At 41.8% G+C, this 27,844-nt stretch overlaps 1 protein-coding gene across 4 annotated transcripts in view; it reads right to left on the bottom strand.

Moving 5' to 3' along the window:
• The window catches only part of wdr25 (WD repeat domain 25), a 102,083-nt gene that overhangs the window by 72,612 nt on the left and 1,627 nt on the right, over positions 1-27,844 (bottom strand). For all 4 annotated transcript variants that reach the window (XM_060829264.1, XM_060829266.1, XM_060829265.1 and 1 more), the window contains exon 2: positions 27,024-27,817. In XM_060829264.1, coding sequence (XP_060685247.1) covers positions 27,024-27,755 — 732 coding nt within the window. In that variant the 5' untranslated portion in view covers positions 27,756-27,817. The remainder of the gene's footprint in view (positions 1-27,023; positions 27,818-27,844) is intronic.

Raw genomic sequence — 27,844 nt, 5'->3', positions numbered from 1 at the left:
GTCATCAAAGACATGGAGATAGCAAGCAATCACCTTGAGGATCTCGTCAAACATGTTCAGTCCTCTACATGAATGCCCTCAACATCATCCCACAACATACTACCCGGCAGTACCTCAGCCCAACATAAGATTGAAAACAGGTGAGAACCAACAAAGCCACCAGTGCAGATGAAATTGCTACCAAAATACTGAAATAAGTGGAGAGGCATACTTGACACAAATGTATAACTTAACTGTCTCAACCGGAAGGAAGAGAGTATGCCAGGTCTCTCCAAGACACCTTAATTATGACCATCTTCAAGAAAGAAGACGAGGATGATTGTGGCAACTACAGAGGGGTCACCCTGTTGTCCATCCCAGGAAACTTCATTGCATGAATCCTCCTTGTTCACTTCCTCCCAGTGACCGAAGAGCTCCTACCAGAGTCACACCATCGATTCTTCCATTAAGACAGGGGACATGATCTTCACAGCGAGGCAGGTCCATTTGACTGCCATTGACCTGACAACTGAGAGGGACTATGCAGCATCCTTCTCAAAGTAACTATCTGCAGAAATTCACCACCATCCTGTGCCTGCTGCACAGGTAGCAGTATTACTAGCTTCCCCCTCCCTGCATGTGGCTAAGACACAAACATTGTACAGCAGGCACCTCCAATCCCAACAGAAAAATCATCAAAAATTTCTCCACAAAAATCCTGCAAATCCAATGGCAGGACAGATGTTCCAAACTTATTATCCTCTTTTGGGGCAACATACCAGCATTGAGGTACTGGTTACTGTCAACCAGCTGCTTTGGGTGGTCCACATCATCCACATGCCTGATACAAGCCAGTGAAGAAGCATCTGCAAAACTGCCAACCATTTTAAATGCATAGGTGGAGGGAAAATGCTACATTGCAATAAATGTGCAAAAACTCAAGACTCCAAACCACTGTCTCATCAAACTCTACTCATTCCATCTGTAGTTGAGAGTGTGGGGCTGGAAAAGCACAGCAGGTCAGGCAGCATCTGAGGAGCCGGCGAATCAACATTTCCGGCATAAGCTATTCATCAGGAATGAGGCTTGTGGGCTGGGTGGGCTGATAAATGGGAGGAGGGGTGAGGTGGCGGGGAAGGTAGCTGAGAATGTGATAGGTAGATGAAGGAAAGGGAGAAGGTAATAGGTCAGAGAGAGGTTGGAGTAGATAGACGGGAAAGGTGATGGACCGGTCAGGAGGGCGGTGCTGAGGTGGAGGCTTGGGACTGGGATAATTATCCCATGTGATTGCAGGGTCCCAAAGCAGAAGATGAGGCTTTCTTCCTCTAGACGCCAGGTAGTAATGATTTGGTGGTGGAGAAGACCCAGGACCTGCATGTCCTTGGCAGAGTGGAAGGGGGGTGGGGGGCGGTTTGAAGTGTTCAGCCATGGGGTGGTGGGGTTGGTTGGTGCGGGTGTCTCAGAGATGTTCTCTGAAACGATCTGCAAGTAGGCATCCTGTCTCTCCGATGTAGAGGCGACCACATCAGGTGCAACGGATACAGAAGATGACATTGGTAGTGTTACAAGTATCTGTCGGATGTGGAAGGATCCTTTGGGGCCTCAGACGGAGGTGAGGGGAGTGGTGTGGGCACAGGTATCCGTGGTTAGTCAGTAACTGGATATGGAGAGATCCAGGAAGGGAACAGAGGTGTCCGAGATGGTTTTAATGAATTTGAGGTTGGGGTGGAAGTATTAGTAAAGTTGATGAACTGTTCAACTTCCTCGTGGGGGCCCAAGCTGCACAGATACAGTCATCGATATAGCAGAGGAACAGGTTGGGAGTGGTGCAGAAAAAGGACTGTTCCACGTACCTGACAAAGTGGCAGGCATAGTTGTGTCCCATGTGAGTGCCCATGGCTACCCCTTTGGTTTGAAGGAAGTAGGAGGATTGGAAGGAGAAGTTGTTGAGGGTGAGAACCAGTTCAGCCAGGCAGATGAGGGTGTCAGTGGAAGGTTACTGGTTGGGACAGCGTGAGAGGAAGAAATGGAGGGTTTGGAGGCCTTTGTCATGGCGGATAGAGGTGATCAGACTGGATGTCCATGGTGAAGATGAGGCATTGGGGGCCAGGGAAACGAAAATCTTGGAGGTGAAGGGTGTGCGTGGTGTCCAGAATGTAGGTGGGGAGTTCCTGGACTAAGGGGTTCAGGACGGTGTCAAGGTAGGCAGAGACAAGTTCAGTGGGACAGGCACAGGCTGAGACAATGGGGTGACTGTGGAAGTCAGGTTTGTGAATCTTTCGTATGAGGTAGAATCAGGCGGTGCAGGGTTCACAGACAATGAGGTTGAAGGTTGTAGACAGGAGATCCCTAGAGGTGATGAGGTTGTGGATAGTCTGGGAGATGATGGTTTGGTGAGCTCATGGTTGAGGGGACAATAGGAGGAGCTGTCTGCAAGTTGGCACCTGCCTTCAGTGGTGTAGAAGTTGGTGCGCCAAACTACCACTGTACCCTTTTGTCTGTGGGTTTGATGGTGAGGTTGGGGTTGAAGTGGAGGGCACCACCGGATTCTACCTCCTACCAAAGATTCACAAACCTGACTTCCCCGGTCAATCCATTGTCTCAGCCTGCGCCTGTCCCACTGAACTCATCTCTGCCTACCTTGACACCATCCCCTTAGTCCAGGAACTCCCCACCTACATTTGGGACACCACCCACGCCCTTCATCTCCTCCAAGATTTTAGCTTTCCTAGCCCCCAACGCCTCATTTTCACCATGGATGTATATCTCCATCTGCCATGACGAAGGCCTCCAAGCCCTCCATTTCTTCCTTTCACACTGTCCCCACCCCTCTCCCATTTATGTCTCAGCCCTCCGGCCCACAAGCCTCATTCCTGACGAAAGACTTATGCCCAAAGTGTCGATTCTCCTGCTCCTCGGATGCTGCCTGACCTGCTGTGCATTTTCAGCTCTCGACTCTGATCTCCAGCACTTACAGTCCTCACCTTCTTCTCAATCCTTCTGTTGCAGGGTTTGCAAATTCAGTCTGGACTTCCACTCTGAAAAGTCATCCTTGATCTCAAGGGACTGATTCCTGATGAAGGGCTTATGCCTGGGATGTTGATTCTCCTGCTCTTTGGATGCTGCCTGACCTGCTTTGTTTTTCTAGCATCACACTCTTGACTCTTGAGGGACTGCCTAAGATACATAGAGTTTGAGATCAGAGGAAGGGGGGGTCTATCTTTGGGAACTCCACACCTTTTTTTTACAGGAACTCATTTATTGTGAACTCTCTGTCATGCCTTCCTTCAATAACTCTCTCTGCTTTGATACACATTTACCTTCAAAATAACCAATACTAGTCTATATTTAATCCAATCACAAATCATATTTCAACTTAATAAAATTGACTGTTGCCCAAATTAAAACTTCTACTTGTGCTCTATATTTGTCCTTTTCCATAATTATGATCACTAACATTAAAATGCTCCCTCACCAAAATCTCTTACCATTGTAAAGAAATGTCATGTTGGATTTGAAACTTTATGGTTTCTCTCTCCATAGATGCTGCCTGACCCTCTGAGTTTCCCCAGTATTTTCTGTCTTTATTTCAGATCACTGACATCCACAGTACTTTGCTTTTTCAGATCACCAATGTCCACAGCACTTTGCTTTTAATCCTTTTACCTGCTCAGCCTCATTTCATAAAACTACATCCAGAACCTGTCTAATCGCTTTCTAATCGCTGCTTGAATTTGCTATATACTGAAAAGTACATTTCCCCGAAATGCATTAAGAATTTTGTGCCTTTTAAAATATTAGGGTAATTGAAACCCCTGCTGTTTTGCACTTCTTAGCAAATTGTCTACATATTTGATCCTCTTGTAATGTTCTATTGTTCTGATTATATGAAGCTCTATAGAATATATCCCACTGTAGTATCATTACTGCTTTTTTGTTACTCAGTTCAACCCAATATATTATAATTTGAGGATCCTTCTAGCATGCCATCTCTCCTCACAGCTGTGATTGTTTCTTTAACCAATATCACAATTCCTTTCCTCCTTTTTAACTTCCACTTTATCCTGTTTTATTTTGAGCTCCCATTCCTGACCTCCTTTAAGCCACTGGCATTACCAATGGCAATGATATCATACTTCCAAATTCCTATCTGTGCCCTCTGCATATTCACCTTATTCATTGGACTCTGAAATACATGCCAATCACCAAACAGCTCCTTTTGTTGTTTATTTTCTCAATTCTTCATATATGATTAGTTTCATGACATCCATTCTACTGTACTTAGCAGCAAATTTTGTCACAAATCATGCTTTTCTTGTAATGTTCAAATACTTGCTAAGCTTTTGCATCACTTATAAAGCTTTTGATGATTTTATAAAAATGACTTTACAAACACATATATGACTAGAAAATGTAAGGACTAAACCAGTGTATTTTCACACTAGGAATAGTATTCAATTCAGCCCAGACTCTGCAGGAAACAGAAGTGCAGCAGGAAATGCAGAACATCAATGTCATCAATTCTGACCAGCTATAGCATGGTTAGCTACAAAGCTAACCTTGCTTTACTCTGCCATAGCAATGTGAGGAGTCTGAATCTCAGCAGAATTCACCCAACTGCAGAATTGTTTTAAACTAACATCATTGTCATAGCTAATTTCTGCTAAATTAGAGGCATTTTAATGTCCTTAAGTTTAGTGCTGCCAAAATTAATTCCATTTGGCACATTTAGTAAGTAGACAGAGGAGATTTTATCCCATTAATTAAGATGTAATTTGATCACAGATGTCAGAGGTGAAAGCATCTAATTCTCTGATCCAGTCACCATACAGCCTGATTATATTCCGTGTTACATTTAGACCTATGTATACCTAATGTAGGACATTGGAAAAAGAAGTAAGTATTATCCCTGGGAGGTGATATTCTTCTCAATGCACAATACAAAAACACCAAAATATCAAGATTACAAAGTTGTAAACACCAAACCCGAGTTTAAGATAATCAAAAATGGACAATAGAGAGCAGGGCAGCAGGACGAATTCAACTGCTGTTGCAAAAAAAACTGGCACAGACACAATGGGTTAAATTTTCCCTGTCTGTGCTGCTGCTCTGTACACAGCTCATGCCTGGCTGAGTGAGAGGAAATGGAGTTTTATTAAATAGCCCACAGACTAAAGTCATGAGAAACAAAACCACAAAGGCAAGCGAATTTAATTCAAGTGAAAGCCAATCCTGACCTCAACTCAATTAGTACCGGCAGGGATACCAGAAAAAAGGCAGACATTTAACTGAAGTTCTCTTCATGTCATTCCTCTGCGTCCAGCTTGTTTCTCAGTGCTAGCTGTCTATCCTTTAATTTATGTTTTAATTGACAGCCAAAAACTAATGCCTCCCTATCAACCTTTCTAAATAACTTGTTACATTACAACAAATAGGGAAAGCATGCCTAAATATTGGAAACAGTGGAACTGCAGATTTCACGGCCTCAAAATTGTATTCTGAATGTTAAAATCAGTGGGCTTTTTTATCATTACCATCCCTGCCTTACTTATATTGTATTTTTTTTTCAGTTTCAGGCTGGACAGTTCAGGTCCAGACCTCATGGAAACATATCAGCATCAAAAACCAACTCTGTTCCCATTTAAGATTCAGTTTAGCACTATCTGATGTTATCTATTTGACACATGTTTGGGCACTGTATAGATTTCTCTCTGATTGTCAATTGGGCATCCACCCCGTCACTGACTGGGGAACATCTCAAGGAGAGAATGATGCCCCAATACCTTGAGCAGGGTCAAATCATTTGACAGCACCATCCCAAGTTGTGCTGGTGTCAAATGGAGGCCAATTTTCTGAGGACTGAACTGATCTCAACAGAGGGGCAATGGTTGGTTCTTGCAAATAACTGACCAGTCACAGCTGGTGGAGTTTGGGGACATCCATTCAGGCGTCTGCATAGGTGGCCACCTCAGAGCTATTTGATTTAGGACAAGAGTCTTCCATTTGATTCTTAGAAGCTTCTGTATATATTGGTACTACTGATGCATCTAATGGTGGGAATAGGATGGAAAAGATTGATTACTAAGCATCATTAACCAGCCCATGACACTCTTCAATATTGAGATAACAACCAGAGAAACCCTTTGTCTCTTTTAGCTTTTTTGTGTTCAGAGTAGACCTGTCCAGAATCAGAAAGATGAGAGAATAGAGAGGAAAACTTTTTCAGTAAGTATCAGCCTCAGAAGTCATCAAATGACATGCTTTCTGAAAGTGTGCTAAGACTAGTTAACAGGTTGTCTGTGATCTCACTCAAACTGCACTGCACTGCACTTCCCTTACTGTTCAGCCTTCACAACAGCACTGGGTCAGATTTCACAACTACACCTTGAATTTCCTCAGTTGAGGAACAGGCAAAGCAGCAACACCCATAATAAGCAGCTGCAGGGTATAGAGCAACATGCTGATTAGCATCAATGCCTCATAGTACCGGTAACCCAGGTTCAATTCCAGCTTTGGGTGACTATCTGTGTGGAGTGTGCGCATTCTCTTTGTGTCTGCTTGGGTTTCTGCCAGGTGATCCAGGTGCTACAGTCCAAAGGTGTGCAGGTCCAGTGGATTGGACATGCTAAGTTGGTCCATAGTGTGCAGAGATGTGTAGGTTAAGTAGATTAGCCATGGTAAATGTGGCATTACAAGGTTAGGCTAAGAGTTTGTGTAGGATGCTCTTCAGAGCGTCCGTGCAGACTCGATGGGGACAATGACCTCTTTCCACATTGCAGGGATTCTATGATTCCCAAACAAGCAGAAGATGGGCTCACAGACCATGCTAGGAGGAGGTGAAAACCCTAAAAAGAGGGAAAGTCAGCTCTTTCAACAGGAAATGTGGCTGTTCTCCTCTGTATCCCTGTGTTTCACTAATTCCAGCTGTGGCCATCGTCCAGATGTTAAAGATGTTGGCACTGAACCACCATGAAAGCCTGACCCTCCTGAAAAAAGATATGTTTGATAGAGTAAGTGCATCAATTTTCCCTCCCTCCTTGTTTGGCTGGCATGAAATTCAAAGGGCAGCATTTAATTGGAGTGGAATCATAACATTCAGGACAAGCATCTTCCTTTAAGCACACCTCCACACCCCCCCATCTCTGACCACTTGATGACCATATGTTAGAGTGTACACATGTTTCAGTACATTGCAACATGAAGTGGGTCAAGATTATTCATGTACTCTGTAATCCATGCTACTCACATCACTACTACTGAATACTGCAGGTTTGATTTGAAGTGCCTCAGAATAACAAGCCATTTGAAGAGCAAAATTGGCAATCTTTTAATTTGGGGAATCACTATTTTCTTCAACACTGGAGAACTGTTTCACAGGCTGATGAGATTTGACCTGCTTGGGAAAATAGATTAATAGTGTGACATTTACAGGGGCTAGATACAGCTTAGCTGATATTATTCTTTATTCAATCAATAGCTTGGCTCTTTAGTGGAATATGTATCAGATTATTGTATGTGACAGTGTGATAATGGCCACACAGGACAGGGTGGCCAAACAGGTTCTCCTAATGCTATCACACATAGGGTGCAGCTAATTAAGCTGAACAAGCTAGTTCAAGTCCCAACTGCTCCAGAGGTATATAATAACGTCACTGAATACGTTGATTAGCAAAATAGGTTAGCAAAAACTTCTAAGGATTTACTTTTTAAATTAAGTAAACTTGTTAAATCTGATTCCTGGAACAGGTTAAGGCCTATACTACAAAAGCAAGACCTAAAGAGCTACAAGAATAGAGTGAAAAGGTTCTCAAAGTGTCAGTGGGAAATAGAGGAGCAAATATGTAGACAGTATGTAAGAATAATAATCGGGTAAGTATACGAGGGGATTTCAACTTTCCCAACATAAATTAGGAAAGTCATAGTTACAACGGCTCAGAGACGGTGGATTTCTTGAAATGTATCCAGGTGATGGCCCAACAAGCAATGGAGCTGGACTGGAAAATGAAGCCAGACAAGTATTCAATGTAGCAGTGTAGAAACCATTTTTGCAAAAGCAACCATAATAAGGTGCAGTTCAAGTTTATTACGGACAAGGAGAAAGATGGCCTGCAAAAGGCAGCTTTGCAATATGGAAAGCAGATTTTATTAAAATAAAGCAGTATCTGGCCAAAGTTCACTGGGAACAGCTCCTGCAGATAAGGCTACAGCGGAGCAGATGAGGGCATTCAAAAAGGAGCTGGGGAGAATACAGGTCCAATATGTACTCTTTAGGGGGGAATAAGGTGCAGTATGGTCAGGGAACCCTGGATAACAAAGCAGGACTGAATGAGGAAGAAGAGAAAGGCTTTAGCAGGCCCAAAGTGAGCAATTCAGCTGTGGCCCTCAAGGAATATTGGAAGTGCAACAGGGAACATAAGAAAGAAACTAGAAGAGCAAAAAAAGTGGCATGCAAAAGTACTTGCAAACAGGATTAGGGAGAATCTTAAGCTATTCTACAAAAAACATTAAAGGGAAGACATTAACTGGGGAAAGTGTACAGGCCATTTGGGATCAAGGATGTAATCTGTCTGTGAAACCAAAGAATATTCAAAGGATTTTAAATGAATACTTCTCATTGATTTTCACTTCGGAAAAGGAGAATGTAGGTATGGAACTCAGGAAAAAGGGCTATGAGGGATTTCTCCAGTTTGAGCTAGGAAATTGGAGGCTCTGATGGGCTTCAAAATGGACTAATCCCCTGATCCAAATGAACTGCATTGCAGGCTGCTTTGGGAATTGAGGCAGGAAATTGCAGAGGCTCGAACAAAAATTTTGAATTCCTCTCTGGCCGCAGTTGCGGGGGGGATGTGCTAGAAGACTGGAGGATGGCTCATATGGTTCTACTTTCTAAGAAAGTTAATAGTGATGAACCAGGAAATTACAGACCAGTGAGTCTCATGTTATTGGTGAGGAAACTATTGGAGAAAACTTTGTTGGAGTGAATTAATATCTACTTAGAAAAGCATAAGTTAATTATGGATAGTCAGGCCCATAAAATTTGCTAGAACTTTTCAAAAATGTGTTGTGGCCCAAATCAAACCCACCCAAAATATGTTAAGATGGCCTAGACCCTAACTTTCCTTATTTTATAGTTAACTGTAAGTTGTTGCATTCCAGTTGCAATTTGATTGGTCAAACTACTAGACTTTTAGCAAAACGCACTTTATTTTTATACGACAGCTAAAATAACAGAAAAATAAAAATAAAAGAACAGCATTGGCTTAACTGTAACTCTATTGAAATGCTTAACAAAATAATATATATAAACCAATACTAATTAATACAGTAGTAATCCGATATAGTAACATCACATAAACACATCCTTAGCAAAGGCAAATGCTGTAAAGTAGATTGTCTCACATGCAATTCCAGCAGCAGGAAGAGAATTTCAGCTTTGGTGTAGCAGAGAGAGAGGAATAAGAGTTTCTACATCCAGATTCGAGATCCTAGCAACTGCTGAAAGCAAAAACTAAAACTCCTCGTTCTATGGGAGCTTGACCCCACCCATTCAGGCTGCTTCTATTGTTCCAACATTTTTTTTAAAATCCAAGGCCTCACAAGCTGTTTTCCGTCCTGGTTTCAAGCTTTCTTCATAAAAAATTCAGGACAAAATACACCTCTTAAAAATAGTATTGTTTCAAATGTGATCAAATGGATGAGGGAAGTTCAGTCGATATAGCTTAAATGGATTTTAGCAAAGATTTTAACAAAGTCCCACAAGGGAGATAGATTGAGAAGGTTAAAACACATGGGACTCAAGGAAACTTGGTAAGAGGGATCAAAAACTGGCTTAGTGAAGGACTAAGAGTTGTCAGAGAAAATGATAGAGACATAACAATTAGAACATTGAAAGGTATCGAGATGGATATATGAATAGGAAGGGTGTTTAAGTGACTGGAGATCGATGTCCAGCTGTGCACCACAAGGATCAGCACAGGGACCCTTACTACTTGTTATATACATAAATGATACAGATGAAAATGTATGGGGAATGTTAAGCAAGTTTGCAGATGATACCAAGATCAATAGGTAGGATGGTTAATAATGAAGAAAATGGTTGTAGGTTATTGGATGATGTACAGATGGGTTTGTCAGATGGACAGAATTGTGGTAGATGCTATTTAACCCTGATAAAAAGTGAGGTGATGCACTTTGGGAGAGGAAACAATGAATGCCGGCCATTGGTTAGCTTAGAGGAACACAGGGGTCTGGGATACTTAGTCACAGATCTGCTGTAGAGATTCACCAGGGTGCTGCCTGGGATGGAGCAGTTGAGCAATAAGGACAGAATAGATAGGCTTGGATTCTTTTCTTGAGAGCAGCAAAGGCTGAGAGGGCACATTATTCAGGCATGTAAGCTTATGAACTGTATGGCCAGGGTGAGTAAGGAGCAGCTGTTCCACTTGGTTGAACAGTCAATCATGAGGGCATATTTTTACGATAAGGGGCAGGAGATTCAGAAGGGATTGGAGGAAAATGTTTTTACTCAGAGAGTGGTGGGAATCTGGAATGAACTGCCTGGGAATGTAGTGTAGGTTGGAAACCTGACAACCTTCAAAAGATATTTGGATGAGCACTTGAAATATCAAAATATTCAAGGATATGGGACAACTGACTGGATGATTTGAGTTATAGGGAGAGGCTGAATAGGCTGGAGCTTTGGAGGCTGAGAGGTGGCTTTATAGAGGTTTATAAAATCATGAGGCACATGGCTAGGGTAAATAGACAAGGCTTTTTCCCAGAGGTGGGATTCCAAAACTAGAGGGCATTTGTTTAAGGTGACAGGGGGTGAGATTTGAAAAGGACCTGAGGGGTAACTTTTTCACACAGAAGGTGGTGCATATATGGAAAGAGTTGTCAGAGAAAATGATGGAGACATGACAATTAGAACATTTGAAAGGTATCTGGTTGGGTATTGAATAGGAAGGGTTTAGAGAGATATGAGCCAAATGCTGGCAAATGAGACTAGACCAGTTTAAGGTATCTGGTTGGTGTAAACAATTTAGACCAAGGAGTCTGTTTGCGTGCTGTATGATGCTATGACTCTTCCTGCTATATGACTTAATTACATAATAAATGCTGTTGAACCATGCCAGAGAAACTTTACAGTAGGAATAGAATCATACAGTACAGAAGAGGCCCTTCAGCCCATCAAGTGAATCACCAAAACTAGGTACATTTAGCCAAAAAGGAATTTCCTAGACTTAAATATAGAAAGTATTTCAATATGTCGGAGAAAGAGGTATTCACAATTATGATAATAAATATAAAATTGTACATGGCATGTATCAAAAATCTGTATTAAAATGTAACTTTATGAGCATCACACTATCCAATTATAGAGAGTGCATATCAGGCAGAATCAAATTTAATGATTTTGTTTTTTGCAAACACTGCAGTTGAATACTCCGCCTAGGGCATGCAAGTCCTGGGCCTCCTCCACTGCCAAATCCAAGCCACCCAATGCCTGGAGGAAGAACACCTCAACTTCTGCCTTGTGACCCTTTAACCACACAGCCTCAATGTCAATTCCACCAGTTTCCTCATCTTTTCCATCTCCCCACCTTATCCCAGATTCAACCCTCCAATTCGACATCGCCCTTTTGAACTATCCATCTTCCTTCTCAACTATTTGCTCCAACCTCCATTCTGACTTATAACCATCAGCCCCCACCTTCATTTATCTCAATTGGTAGCCTTCAAATTACCTTCGCTCCAACCCCACCTCATTTATCTCTGAGCCCCCTTGGGCACCTGCCCTCACTCCTACATTTCTGATGAAGGGTTTATGCCCGAAACGTCGACACTCCTCCTCGGATGCTTCCTGACCTGCTGTGCTTTTCCAGCACCACACTTTTTGACTCTGAATACCTGATTGGTCAGGCCAGCACAATTATATAACTACAGAATAATTTATATTTCATTGTAAAATCAGATCTTTCTAACATAAGGATTTTGTCTTCAGGTTCTTTGTAATCATCACCCTTCAGTTAAATATACCCTGCATTTATATAGTGTCTGAACTGTAACACAACAATATTTCCAGGAGTAAAGTAAATACATATGCTCTATAGCTTTGGCTATAAATTCTGTGATCATGATCTGATTCGCCACAACCACCTGATGTAAGAGCGGTGCTCCGAAAGCTACCAAATAAACCTGGTGAGACTATAAACTGGTGTAGTGTAATTTTTAACTCTATAGCTAAAATCTGAAAGAACTGCAGATGTTGTAAATCAGAAACAAAACAGAAGTTGCTGGAGAAGCTCAGCTATTCTGGCAGCACCTGTGAAGAGAAATCAGAGTTAACGTTTCGGTTTCAGTAACCATTCCTCAGAACTGATAGTAGTTAGGAAATATCAGTTTATATGCGGAAGATAGGGTGGCAGAGGGGGATAAAGAGTAAATGATGGGTGGGGATAGAGGCAAAGAGAGAGAAGAACAGTTGGACAGACAATGGAATGGATTACGATCAGGCTGAGAGGATGAATAGCTGTTAATGGAGACTGTTAGTGGCCAACAGTAGGTAATCTGTGATGGCAGAATAAAAGATTACAAGGCCTGGTGTGTGGGGCAGTGGGCTAGGACATGGGAGAGGTCAGTCCCTAAACTTATTGAACTCGATATTGAGGCTGGAAGGCTGTAGGATCCCTATGTGGAAAATGAGGTATTGTTCTTCCAGCTTGCGCTGAGACGAAGATGTTGGCAAGGGAACAAGTTGGTGTGTTAAAGTGGCAGGCACTGGAAGCTCAGAGACTTTTCTGCGTGCAGAACATAGATATTCTGCGAGGCAGTCACATAGTCTATGCTTCGTTCCCCCAATGTAGAGGTGACAACATTGTGAACAGCAAATGCAGTAGACTAGATTGCAAGAAGTGCATGTGCTACTTCGTCTGGAAGATATGTTTGGATCCTTGGATACTGAGGAGGGAGGAGGTAAATGGGTAGGAGTTACACATTGGGCAATTGTAGGCCAAAGTACGGTGTGGCTGTGGGGGGTGTTGGGAGTGAAGGAAGAATGGACTAGGTGTCGCAGTGGGAACAGTCCCTGCAGAAGGTGTACAATGGAGGGGAGGGGAATATGTGTCTAGTGGTAACATCTAGCTGGAGGTGATGGAAATGGCTGCTGATAGTCTTCTGTATGTGGATCTGGTGGGATGGTAGGAAAGGACAAAGGGAATCCTATTGCTGTTCGGGAGAGAAGAGAAGTGGTGGGGGCAGAAGTGCGGGAGATGTGTCAGATCCAGTTGATGGCTACTTGCCTTGATGAGCTCATCTGAACCAATACTGAAGAGGTGTGAAAATATACAGGTCAAAGTAGCCCACTTGGTAGGCACCGCATCCTACATCTTCAGCATTCACTACCTTCACCACTGATGCATCATGGCAGTAATGTGTACCTTCTATAAGATGCACTACAGTAACACACTAAGGCTTCTCCAACAGCACCTACCAAACTCGCACCCTCAGCCACCCAGAAAGACAAGGACAACAGACGTATGGAAATTATGACTACCTACAAGTTTCCTCCAAGCTCCACACCATCCTAACGAGAAACTACATTATCATTCCTTCTCTGTTGCTAGGTCAATATTCTGGTACTCCCTTCCTGACAATTGTTTGTGTCCCTACACCACAAGGACTGCAGCAGGCTAAGATGGCAATTCACCAACATTTTCTCAAAGACAATTAAGGGTGGCCTAGTCAACACCACCCACATCTCATGAAATTTTTTTTAAACGCTGAGTTTCAGAATTTTACTTCTTTTGGGACCTTTTGAAGTAAGGTTGGGAGTTCATATTTTCTTCTCTGCCACAGTTTGGTTGTATTGTGTGATGCACATTGAATGCAGCAAGCCAACTGGGAGGTGAGAAGACAAGCATTTGTTTAGGCCACCTCTACTAGATTCCCCTTCAATTCAGCAGCAAATAGTGATGTCCTTCAAAAAGGCTTTTTGGTTACTCAGCCCAGTCAATATTCTGAGCTGTTTGTTTTCAGGATTGAAACTGCAGCTTCCAGTATCACCTTACACTTGCAATCTTCCCACCTTTCCCATTGCATTGTAGTTGTGGTGGACAATAGTTTTCCTTCCTGCCTGTGCAAAGGGGTTTATTGTGAGTACAGTTTGCACCACTTGACCTCACGCTTAAGCCTAGAACTCCAATGCCATGTGAACTAGGAAAGTGACCATGAGGTCTCCAATAGGTTTGGATTCAAAGTTTCCCTTTCCTCGTGGGTTGCAAACCAAGCTTGATGGGATTCTCCTTCCCTTGCTATTTCATCCAAAGCTGGTAACCAACAATTATAACCCACAGAATATGGTATTCATGCCTTTGGTGTGATGATGAGTTGAGTCAGTTGGGTTGCTTGGTACCTTTCTACCCTGACAGTTACCTTTATGAAAGAAGACATCCACCCAGGTGGAAGGTACAAAGGTCCTACCTCCACCTGAACACTCCTTAAAACCTAGGCATTTGTTACTAAAACTTGGTGGCACCAGCTTGGTCTTCAGGAGCCCTGAAGGAATTAAATCTCTCAGGCTCAGTGCTCCACCGGAGAACATTGCTGCACTTCTACCATTAGAACAGAAATCTCATCAAGAACTGCCTTTGAGTGAGGGCTTCCACCTAAGTAGCTGCAACTAAACCAAGAGGCTGTGCTTGTCATCTCTCTCTGGGTCAAGTCGCTGCCTGCCACTGTTTGAACATCACCAATGCAGAAAACTGCTTCACTTAGGGGCCTCATTTGACACCCAGGTAGGAAGGTCTGCTCCTGGCCAACCCTCACTGAACATAAATTGGGATGAGAAGGGGAGACTACGTCCCCTACCCCACACCAGTCTGCTCAATGATGTGGCCTTGTTTGCCTCCTGGAGAGCATTAGGTTCCACCCCGCTGTTTTTACATCCTTCTATAATTTAACTCCTATCCAATTCCCTTTCAAAGCTACCATTGAATCACTCAACGGACACCTTATTTTAAATATTAACTGTTCAGTGAAAAAGATTTCCTGTCATTTTGGTTCTTTAGTCAATCTTGTTAAAGCTGTGCTCTTTAGATATAAATCTTCCAACCATGTAAACCCAAAATTAATGCTAATGCACATCAATATCTTTATACTTCTGAGTGCACAAAATCTCCTGTTGCTGGTTGCTACAAGCATTGGGTGGCAAAAATGTGCTATTCAGCAGGATCTTTCTGTTCAACTGAGTGGAAAAACTCTGCCTCTAAAAGAATTGAGAACACAGCATTGACAAAAGTAGTGATCACAGAATCAGACCGGCTAACTAAGTAAGAGAAAGTGAGGGCTGGAGATCAGAGTCGAGAGTGTGGTGCTGGAAAAGCACAGCAGGTCAGGCAGTATCCGAGGAGCAGGAAAATCGACGTTTTGGGCATAAACCCTTCATCAGGAATGAGGCTTGTGGGTCGGGGCAGAGAGATAAATGGGAGGTGGGGTGGGGTTCGGGGGAAATAGCTGCATGTCACTGGCAGAGTGGGAGTGGGAGGTGAAGTGTTCAGCCACAGGGTGGTGGGGTTGATGGATGTGTCCATTGCACCCGGTGTGGTCTCCTCTACATCAGGGAGACAGGATGCCTTCTTGCGGATTGTTTCAGAGAACATCTCTGGGACACCCGCACCCACCAACCCCACCCTCCCATGGCTGAACACTTCAACTCCCTCTCCCACCGTCAAGGACATGCAGGTCCAGGGCCTCCTCCACCGCCAAACCGTTACTACCCCCACACCTGGAGGAGGAATGCCTCACATTCCACCCTGGGACCCTGCAACCACATGGGATAAATGTGAATTTCAACAGCTTCCTCATTTCCCCATACCCCACATTATCCCAACCCCAAGCCTCCAACTTGGCACTGCCCTCCCAACCCATCCATCACTGCACCCGCTGACCTATCACCTTCTCCCACACCTTCATCTGCCTATCACTTTCCCAGCCAGCCACCTCCCTCCAACCCCAAGCCACTCGCTTTTGTCTCTCAGCCCTGACCCACAAGCCTCACTCCTAATGAAGGGCTTATGCCAAAAATGTTGATTCTCCTGCTCCTTGGAAGCTGCCTGACCTGTTGTGCTTTTCCAGCACCACTCTCTGGCTAACTAAGTAGTTCACATGATAAACAAAGTGCAATGTTACCAAGTGTACTCTAATTTATTCTTTTGTGGGATATCCTTCACCACCAATGTACTGTGGCAATCGTGTGTATCAGTTATAAGATGCACTACAGCAACTCATCCAGGCTATTTTTACAATAGCTTCCAAATTCACTTCCAGCACTTAGAAGGACAAGGGTAGCAGATGCATGAGAACATAACTTCTTGTAAGTTCTCTTTGAGTCTCATGCTGACTTGGAACTATGCTGTCACTCCTTCACTGTCACTTGGTAAGAATTCAGTAAGTCCTTGCAAATAACACTGTGGGTCTATTTAAATCCCAAGAACTGCAAAGGTTCAGGAAAGCAGTTCATCAGTACTTTCTCCACAGTAATTAGGGATGGGCAATAAATGTGAGCCTAGCCAGCAATGCCCACATAACACGAAAGTAACAAAAATGAAGATGTAACAGCTGTACTTTAGGAACCACACTTCAACTGGATGCATTGTATAATTTTTTGAACCACTGCAGTTCTTGAAGTAGTAATACTCCCACTACAGTGTTCGGTGGAAATGTAACTGAACACCGTTTTCCATACAAAATCAAACATTACAGCTTGCAAGTAACTAAATATTCTGTTATTAATTTAGCGTTATGATTTCTAAATAAAATACAGGCTGTTAAAATAGAAATCTCTATAAAATTCCATTTTTTCTTTCCTACACACTATAAGTGGCCACTATCAACATCAATGCATCTGCAAAAACTCTAATATTACTTGCTCACACATACACCCCATAAAATGTCATGAATAAAGAACTTGCAATATACAGCATCTCACAAATGCAAGAGGTGCTTGTATATTAATGTTCAGCAGACATATAGATCTGACATATATTTAGATTGATGAAGGACAAATATCATAACCCATCTTTTCTCTACACAGATACAATTAGATTAACTATTTGTTTACACTATTTTGTGTAGATTTCAGATTTTCAGCATTCACAGATTTTTTGTTTAATTTTATTCCATTTATATAGCAAAGGTCATGCTAGCAGTTTATTTTACTTTGCTGCCACCACCAGGTCAGAATTCATATAAAGGGCAGAATCTTTTAGTCTTAGACTACGAGCATGCAGGCCCCAACCCTGCTGTGCCTGACAGGTACCCAACTGGGAGATCTGCTGAGATGTGACCAATAAGGAGGCTGCTTCTGTGTCGACTGTCTAGGGCAGATCCCTGAGGTTGAACGCCCAGAGGACCCTCAGCCTTGGAAGGACAGCAGTCCTCCTTCTAGTGATGGGTTCTGACACTGTCAGAGAGAACATTAGGATGTTGACACTTTGAAGTGCTTTCTGAAGTGATATTAAATTCAATTAAGTGAATGAGAGTAACAGTTGTGAGGCCTCTGGTTGTGGTGAGGAGACTGATGGTCTCTCCGAACTTGCAGATCAGTCGCCTGTCAACCTAGCACTCAGTCTGGGAACCACTCACCATCAAAATGATTTACAGCGGAATGTCTAATAAACCCACAACAGGTACTTATTTATGCAGACTGACTAGTCACTGACAGATGGATAGCCTCCATAGGTACTGATTCATCTCCAGGAAGATTGACCGGATGAGAACTTCTCAGATATTTCTTCTGGTCCTCCCTTGACAGCTGCCTCCATGACACCAGGAATATTCCACTCAAGAAAAGTAGAGTACTAATATTATCTTAATACTGGTTGCATTCATATTATGAAAGCAAAAACTGAGGAAATGTGTGCATTTTCCTTGAGGGACATAGCGATACCAGTCAACAGTGTTGTCAAACAGCTGTGAAATCTCGAGTGCAAGCTTACACTAGATCTTCAATCTAAATTTGCACAAATTTTATTAGGTTGAATGTGAAAAAAACCTCACTTGTATCTACCTTGTAAAAATAATCCGATCCAAAAGTCACATCAATCAGCATTTCTTCTTCCCTTGGAATGAAGGATAACATGTTTCTATTCTAGTTTGGTGGGTTTTGAAATGGCTGATCAGTCCAATCCACAATCTACAGACTCTGCCACAAATAGCACATGAAGGGTTGGGTAAATGGGTTGTTTGTAGACTTCCCCAACAGCTTGATTTCATTCCTGCATGTTCCAAACAAAGTCACCCAATGGGCATGGCACCCTCTCAAATGAGCTTTTTTCAACTTTGGTCAATCATAAGCCTGGATCTCCCATAAGTCAGCAAGTATGTTTGATCCTTTTAAGGCTGCTTTAATGACATTGTTAAAGCATTTCCTCACGGTCCCTGGAAGTCTCCAGCTATGACTGAGTTCTGAGTATAGCTTCGAACATTGTTTCGCAAGTCTGGTGTCAGGCACACAAATGGCATGTTCCGCCAAGCAGAGCTGGTTTTGAGTGACTCTTGCCTTGACGCTGGGCATGTTGGTCTGCTAGCAGATTTGGAGAATTTTGTGAAGGCACTGTTAGTAGCACCTCTCCAGCGCTTTGAAGTCCAACCACATAGGAGAGCAGGAATCACTATTATCTAGTAAATCATGATCTTGCTCTCGAGTTTAAGACTCTGGTCCCCAAATATCTCAGTTGGTCAAAGGCTGAGCTGACACACCCTGAGATGCAGTTGAATTTCATTGCTTATATCCACCTTTTTCAAAAGGAAGTTCCCAAGGTACACAACATGGACAATTTTCCAGGACTTTGTCACTGATTTTAGCCTAGAGAGGGAGGAGATGCTTCACTGAGTTGATTGGAAGATGACCTTGGTTTTCTGGGTCTATAGTGAAGGGCCCATTTTCTCATATGCTTCAGAGAAAGGATCAATATTTACCTGATGCTCAGCTAAGTCCAAGTCCAGCCAACTGAGCTGATTAACTCCCAGAGTTGGTTGGCAATCAATTAGCTCAGTTGGCTAGATGACTAGCCTGCAATGCAGAGTGACATCAACAGCGTGTGTTCAATTCCCGCAGCAGATCAAGTTATCATGAAGGACTCTCCTTCTCAAGCTCCCCTTCACTTGAGGAATGATGACCCTCAGGTTAAATCACCAGTTATTTCTCTCTGAGACAGCAACTCCAATAGTCCAATAGTGACCATTATTAATGACAAAGGCTTCTGCCATCCAACAATTATATGATTGACTCCTGGATAGTTAAACAGCTTGTGGATGTGAATACCTGGTTCGAAGCTAGCAGACATCCAAAAAGGAAGATGCTGTCCTATTCTCTGTAGTAAAAAGCGTATCAAGCCCGTGGAAAGCAGTTTATTTTCCCCACCAGTGGCTATAAGCTGTGGCTTTTAACCAATAAAGCAGAGATCTTATAAGGGTGAACCAGACACCTTTTGCCTACTGTAAGCAAGTGAAAAATCGAAGAGCAGCAAATCCTCTCAAACCAAAAGAATCATCGGTGTAAACCTAGTGGGCGTTCCTATTCTTTCCCTCCACTCATAAAACTCATTATTTTTGTATCTCTCTCTCTCTCTCTGTGTCTATATGTGTCTGTACAAGGACTTATATAAGCAGGTTAGAGAGTTAGATAGTAGCTTTATATGCTAATGGTTCATAATTGTTACTTGTAACTGGTATCTATTTATTATAAACAGTAATCCTTGTTAAGTACAGAAATCTGCCTGTCCTTCCCATCAGCTTGGGTCTAAAACTCTGAAAATTGGAGAATTTTGCATACTTTATAAAATCATTAATTTTTTTTGATGACTCCAGGAATAGTGGGACTTGACTTGTGTATTACCTCAGGGAGGTGCAACACTTTGACAAAAATGCACAAGAAATACAAGACCTAAACATAAAGCTTTCATTGATTGAAAACCGGGACTACCACCAACTGGGAACAGCATGTTCACCTCTAAGTCAGTCACGATCCTGACATGGACCGACATCATTGTACCTACACTGTTGAATGGGGTCAACATCCAGGCATTCCCTCCTTATCAGCTTTGTACAACATGGATTGCAGTAATTCAAGAAGCCGGTTCACCACACACTTTCTCCACAGCAATTAAGGATGGGCAATAACTGTTGGCCGAGGCAGCCATGAATGAGTTTAAAAAATCTTCACCACATTCAAGGGAGAAGCAACAGCCTGACTAGCACCTGAAGACAGTTGTATGTCATACCGAACAAATGACAGGTAGAAAGAATGCAGGAGATTCAACAAGTATCATATATCCATCAGCATAATATAAATATAAATCTGATTTTCAATCATGCATGATAAACACCACATTCTGTTGGATAAATACTGTACAGATAAACAGATTTCAACACCTCAACCCCAGCAATCAGATGCTTCAGCAACCATAAAAATTGCACCCACCCAGAAATGGAACAATATTCAACAAATCAAAGAAACATGATCAAAGCTAAAATTTATTATCAGATTTTTTTTAAAGTCCTCAATTTAATGATGATATATCTAAATATCAATGGCATTTTGTATGTACAATGTGGTGAGCAAGTGCACATTAATTATTTACAAATTAGTGAACAGAGCCACCTCGTGGCCATTATCTGCAATACTGTATGACTACAACTACCTGATGAAGGAGCAGCGCTCTGAAAGCTAGTGCTTCCAAATAAACCCGCTGGACTATAACCTGATGTTGTGTGATTTTTAACTTAATACAGTGTGACAATGACTAAATCAGAATGGGATATACCACACAGCAATTTAAAATGGTATATGTGGATAGAAAAGAGTAAAAGAATGGACAGAAAGTGGACATTTGATGTGTGACTTTCAACAACAGACACTGATGTGGGCAGCAAAGTATCAAATGCATATACATATAACTGGATTTTCAGGCTCACAGTGACAGTCACCTTGAAACTAATGGCAATTCCGTTAAAATCCCCTCTGCTTCACTAAATTTAAAAAGAGGAAAATCTGCTGGCCTTCCCTAGTATGGTTGATATGTGCCTTCAAATCCACAGCAATGTGATTGATTCTTAAATGCCCTCTATAACGACACTAGCAAGCCACTCAGTTTAAAGCAATGAAAAATGGGTAGTAGTCCATCTACCCTACACTTTCCTGGTAGCTCTGCAATTGTATTTTTCTTCAGGCACTTATCTAATCCCCTACTGAAAACCGTAATTCCATCTGCCTCCACCACGTGCTCAGGTAGGGCATTCTAGATCCTAAGCACTGACAGGATAGTGGTGTACTGCAAGGATGAGGAAAGGCTGAGGGGCCTGAGGCTGTTTTTGTCAATCAGAGATGCGGATAGGGTGGACAATGAGAGACATTTTTCTCGGATGGTGATGGCTAGCACAAGAGGACATATCTTTAAACTGAGAGGTGATACATATAGGACAGATGTCAGAGGTAATTTCTTTACTCAGGGAGTAGTAGGGGCACTGCCTGCAACAGTAATAGACTCGCCAACTTTAACGGCATTTAAATGGTTATTGGATAAACATATGGATGGTGTAGGATAGACAGATGGGCTTCAGATTGGTTCCAAAGGTTGGCGCAACATCGAAGACTGAAGGGCCTGTACTGTGCTGTAATGTTCTGTGTTATATATATTCTATGAAATTATTTTCTTTGTATAATGTTAATGTTAATGTACAACAGAAGCAAATCCAAAGAGATAATTTTGCATTAATTTCTCCATAAAATATAGTGGATTGAGAAATCACAAAAAAATTAAAATCAATTAATTGTGTCCTCATTGCAATTTTATTCAATTAACTCTCCAACATTTCCTTACAAAATGTACAAAAGAAACTCAATGCCTTGAGTGTGCAAGGCAGTGAACAGATGAACCATATAAGTTAGAAAGATCTCAAATTCAAGCATCATTCCTTGCTCAGTTATCCAATTCCAACCAGAGCAATAAGTGGCAGCAAAACAATTGGTTTCTGTTCTTTTAAGCCAGGGGAGAAGAAGTTAGTCTGGCACTTGTTGATCATGAGCATTGGAGGCTGAGGGGTGACCTTATAGAGATTTATAAAATCAGAGGGACATGGATAGGATAAATAGACAAGGTCTTTTCCCCATGTTGGGAGAGTCCAGAACTAGAGGGCATAGGTTTAGGGTGAGAAGGAAAAGATATAAAAGGGACCTAAAGGGCAGCGTTTTCATACAGATGGTGGTGTGTGTATGGAATGAGCTGCCAGAGGAAGTGGTGGAGGCTGGGACGATTACAACATTTAAAAGACATCTGCACGGATAGGAAGGGTTTAAAGGGATAAGCGCCAAGTGCTGGCAAATGGGACTAGATTTATTTAGGATATCTGGTCAGCATGGACAAGTTGGATCAAAGGGTCTGTTTCTGTGCTGTACATCTCTATGACTCTTAATAGTAGATACCACAGGATACTAACTCCCATAAGCATCACATACATCAAAATATTTGTAAACAATCCTGTATCACAGCTTTAAATTAAGGCACTGGATAACAATGCAAAACATAAACTATTACTGCATGGTGAAATAATTCCACAGAGGCTGATATAACCCATTACCAAGACACCCTTTATTTACACGCGGAAAGTCCTTGACTATGGTATAATCTCATCAGAGGCAAATTGCAGAGTGTCAGGATGTCTGACACTCCTGTTTTTTTTCCTTCTTCTCCTTCCAATGCACTGGCTGTGGGCCAGCTAGTTCAGAATCAGTCCCCTCCTCCGACACAATCAAGGAGAGTCGTTGACACTGATGCAGCTCCCTCAGAGCCAGCTGTCAGATTGAACAGAATCTCTGACACTCCTGTTAATTTTTTTATTTTCATTACCCCCACACTACCGGCTAACTGCGGTAGAGCTTATTTTCCCCCGCACCAATGTTTGTGTGTGCAGGTGTAGGAGACACTTTTTTTTTGCTTGGAATCAGTCCCTGAACTGAGGAGATTCTGAATCCTCTGTTTTTTTTGGGCACTCCTGTTTTTTTTGTTTTACCCCCACACTACCACCTAACTGCGGTAGTGCTTACTTTTTACCCAGCACCCATGTTGTGTGCGTGCAGGGAGACACTCCTGTGTTTTTTCACTCCCTGACACTGATCCAGCTCCCTCAGAGCCAGCTGTCAGAGTGAACAGGATGTCTGATACTCCTGTTCCTTTTTTTCATTTACTCCGACACTCCCACCGAACTGCAGTAGTTCTTATTTTCCCCGGCACCCATGTTGTATGTGTGCAGGTGTGGGAGACACTCCTGTTTTTAACTGTCAACTAGAGTTCCCTGATTGGACCAGATTAACAGCCCCAATCAGGGAACTCCTATTCTATGATGTCCACCTGGCTGATCTCATTACAATCAATACAGATGGCACAATTGAAAAGGAAGGTATACAGTTCATTTTAATTGCACCATTAAAACCCATCAAATCATGTGACATTACTTTTTGATTGCGTCATAATACCTACTTTCAGCTATCTCCTTTTTTTATGTTCAGGTATTCATTAGATTATTTCTATATGAGGAACGAAAAGCAAGTGTACAGATCATGCTTAATGTGATTTAGTCACAATTTTCTTTCTTTTTCTGAATTTTATAGTGTGTCCCAGAATTACCTCAATTAAAAAACAATCCAAAACTAATTCTATTTCAGTGACTGGACAAATTAATGTAACAATCTGATATATTTCTTCCCATCTATAAGATTTAGTCTATTTACTTACATCATCAGAGCTCTGTAATTAGAATCAGAAATGTATTTTCTCTACAGAATAATAGATCATCACTCAAAGTCATTAAATGACCACACACTTGGCTTCTGTGTGTTCTGGGAAAACATTTTTAACGATTGTGAGGAGGTCTTTCTTTAGTCATGTAATTAATAGGTACATGGAAAGCAGCAGTGCACCACAATCATAAACATAAAAGGTCTGTTCCAACTTTCACATTGGTGAGCAAATACAAGACAATTAAGGTACAATGCAATAATGAGAAAACAAAAATTTTTGATCAGTTAGCCTAATGTTAATCAATAGGAGAACACAAAATTCTATTATTCAGAACATAATAACAGAAGAAACATAGGAAATCATAATGGGCTTTGGCAGTGCCACCACAGTTTATGAATAGGAAACCATGTTTGACAATTGTACTGTAGTTCTTTCAGGGTGTCACTGATGGAGGAGATAAGAGTGAAACCGGTGGATGTAAATTGTTAAGATTTTCGAAGAGCATTTGAGAAGACACAGTACAAGTGATAATTACATAATATTGCTCATTAAAGGGGATGACAGGGTTGAGGTTTCTGAACTGACCAAAATTAGAAAGGAAGAAATTAGTTATTTTCAGCTTATGCTGCAGCTGTGAGGGCTCAAATATTGTGTACGGTTTTGCTCTCCTTACTTGAGAAAGGATGTACTGGCACTGGAGGAGGTGCAAAGGAGGTTCACAGGGTTGATTCTGGAGTTGAAAGAGTTGGCTTATGAGGAGAGATTGAGCAGACTGTGACTCATTGGAGTTTGAGGGGGATCTTACAAACATATAAAATTATGATGAGAATAAACAAGACAAAAGTAGGGAGGTTATTTTCATTGGAGGGTGAAACTTTATTTAGGGGGCATTGTTTGAAAATAAGGGGGAGCAGATTTAGGACTGAGCTGAGGAGGAACTTCTTCTCCCAAAGGGTTGTGAACCTGTGGAATTCCCTGCCCTGTGAAGCAGTTGATGCTACCCCACTGAATGTTTTTAAGACAAAGGTTCCACCTTTTGGAACAGTGAAGGAATTAAGATTTATGGTGAGCAGGCAGGAGAGTGGAGCTGAGTCCATGAAAAGATCAGCCATGGGGCCAGATGGCCTACTCCTATTTCTTATGTTCTTAGCAACAATGATCTGATTGAAAGGTGGGACAGATTCGAGGAAGTGATTGACCTACTCATTTAGTTCAGTTAGCTGGGTAGCAGGATTACAAAGCAGAGTAATGCCAACATCATGGGTTCAATTCCTGCGCCAGCTGAGGTTACTGTGAAGGGTTCTCCTTCTCAACCTCTCCCCTTACCTGAGGCATTATGAACCTCTGGTTAAAACACCACCAGTCATCTGGTATGGTAGGTCTATGGTAACTCATATCCTTTTTTTTCAATTTCCTACCTTCCTTTGTTCAGATCGTATGACCTTTTGACAGATTTTTTTGGAATTTCAAAAATAAAGTCACTTGCAAAGACAGCCCAAAAGCACCAAAATGTGTTTCAGGCCATTTCATTGTAAGATAAGAGAATGTACATTAGGGAAGATATACTTCCAAATGTATCAGATACAATTCAGCCAAAATGGATTTTAACAAAATTAATCACCTTCGAGTAAAAACTTATAAAGTCATACAGCACGGAAACAGACCCTTCGGTCCAACCAGTCCATGCTGTTCATAAACCCAAAGAAAACTAGTCTCACCTGCCTGCCCCTGGCCCATATCCCTCCAAACCTTTCCTATTCATGTTCTTATCCAAATGTTTTTAAACACTGTGTTTGTGCCCACATCCACCATATCCTCAGGAACCTCATTCCACACGTGAACCACCCTCTGTGTAAAGGATTTGCTTCTCATGTTTTTTTAAAATCTCTCTCCTCTCACCTTAAAAATGTGCCCCCAGTCTGAAAGTCCTCCATCCTAGGGAAAACACTACTACTGACCATATCTATACCTCTCGTGGTTTTATAAGCTTCTATAAGGACGTACCTTAACCTCCTATGCTCCAGTGAAAGGAATCCCAGCTTATCTAGCCTGTCTTTGTAACTCAAACCTTCCATATTCAGCTATATCCTGGTAAATCTCTCCTGAACCCTCTCCAGCTAAATAAAATCCTTCCTATAACTGGGCCACCAGAACTGGACACATTACTTCAGAAGAAGCCTCACCAATGTCCTGGACAACCTCAACATAATGTCCCAACTCCAGTACTCAAAGGACTGAGCAATGAAGGTAAGCATTCCAAACGCTTTTTTACCCACCCTGTCTACATGTGACGCAAACTTTAAAGAATTAAATTCCTGAACCCCTCGATTGTTCAGTTCTACAAAACTACCCAAGGCCCTACCATTAATTGTGTAAGTCCTACCCATGTTTGTTGAACCAAAATGCAATGCCTTGCATTTATCCAGATTGAACTCCATTTGCCATTTTCAAGCTATTGACCCATTTGATCAAAATCCCTTCATAATCTTAGAAAACCTTCCTCACTGTCTACTATACCACTAATTTTGGTGTCGTTCGCAAACTTACTAACTATGCCTTCTTCATCCTCATCAAATCATTTACATAAATGACAAACAAGAGAACCGAGAATTAATCTCTGTGGAATACTGTTGGTGACAGGTTTTTGGTCTGAAAAACAACCCTCCAGAACCATTCTCTATCTCCTGCCGTTAATCCAATAGTCAAGCATTTTCATGTGTTAGTGAACCCAAGTGACCCAAATACCTTCCAGTTTACCTGCTGTACCAATCTGCTGCTGGAATCTCAAAGAAGAAAGCGAGACAATTTTTTTTCGGCTACTTTCTAATATTTTGATATTCCCATTGCATTACCCTATTTTAAAATAGAATTGAGGACTAGATAACCTTTAATGGATATACAATCGGCCCATGAAATTACAGTTGATTAAGCTCTGGTAGTGCATTATGGGGCAAAACCCCAAAATCCAGTATAACTCACTTTGTCGAATCTTAGTGGCAGTGTCACAATAAAGCTTTCTTGAAGTAACTATGTCACAGGTCAGTTAGAAGATAGTGTCTAATCTATTCTCGACACAATCTACCACAACACTCAAGTGCAGAAGAATTTCCCTTACTGCATTAGATAGTATTTTATTTGTCATATCAGCCACCACAATGTATTAAAGTTTATCTCAGCAAAGATGATAAACTGGTTTCAAAATCTCAAGTTAAGCTACCATCTATTCTTGACAAAATGGAACCATACCTTTACAGACTTATCCATGGAAGCAGAGAGCAGTAAATGACTGTGTTTTTGCACAGGACACCAATGTATTGTAGTTACTGGTCCCTTGTGCTCAGAGATCTGAAAGACCAAGCATTTTGGAATATTTGTAACTTTGTATTGGTTTTCTAGGTAAGGCTTAATGAAGTCTGAAATTCTGTTCAAATGACTTAACTGGTGTTCTTCTGTTGCAGTACAGTTTATCTCAGAGGTCAAAACTTCTGTGCTGTCTTTGAAATCGTTGCTTTTAGAAGTTACATCTTTTTGCCTTAGTCTTTTGGGTATGTAAGGTTTAATGTTTTGAGCAGATGCCGCTGATGTTTGAAATGCTCTCTTCTGAGCTGAGGGGACCATCTTTACAGGAATTCTGTCAGATTTCCACTTCAGATTCAATGTATTTTTATGGTCCTTTCGAGGAAACTGAAAATATGGCTCCTCATTCAAAAACTGCTCTGGAGGTCTTGGAATTACACAGATATTTGTCTGTGTACAATTCTGTGTACTGTTCCATTTGCGTTCCGTATGTGCACATTCAGAAGATGCAACTTGTAATGCAAATTCACATTTGGTTGATTCCCATTCTGTGGTAGTTGGAAATGCAGATTGAAATTTTGAATGAACAAGATTATCTTCTCTCTGAAGAGAAATAACTTCTTCACTTTCGTCATAATCAGTTTCTGATTCTGAAGACTCATAAGCAACCAGGGAATTCATATGGCAATTTGTAATGGATAGAATCTGCACTCCACTCCTAGCATTGAAGCTGAAGACGTTTCCTGTAATTATAATACTTTTATTAGTTC

This window comes from Hemiscyllium ocellatum, chromosome 8 (assembly GCF_020745735.1).
Source record: "Hemiscyllium ocellatum isolate sHemOce1 chromosome 8, sHemOce1.pat.X.cur, whole genome shotgun sequence".
Classification (NCBI taxonomy): Eukaryota; Metazoa; Chordata; class Chondrichthyes; order Orectolobiformes; family Hemiscylliidae; genus Hemiscyllium; species Hemiscyllium ocellatum.
This window is presented reverse-complemented; position numbering and strand designations above follow the sequence as displayed.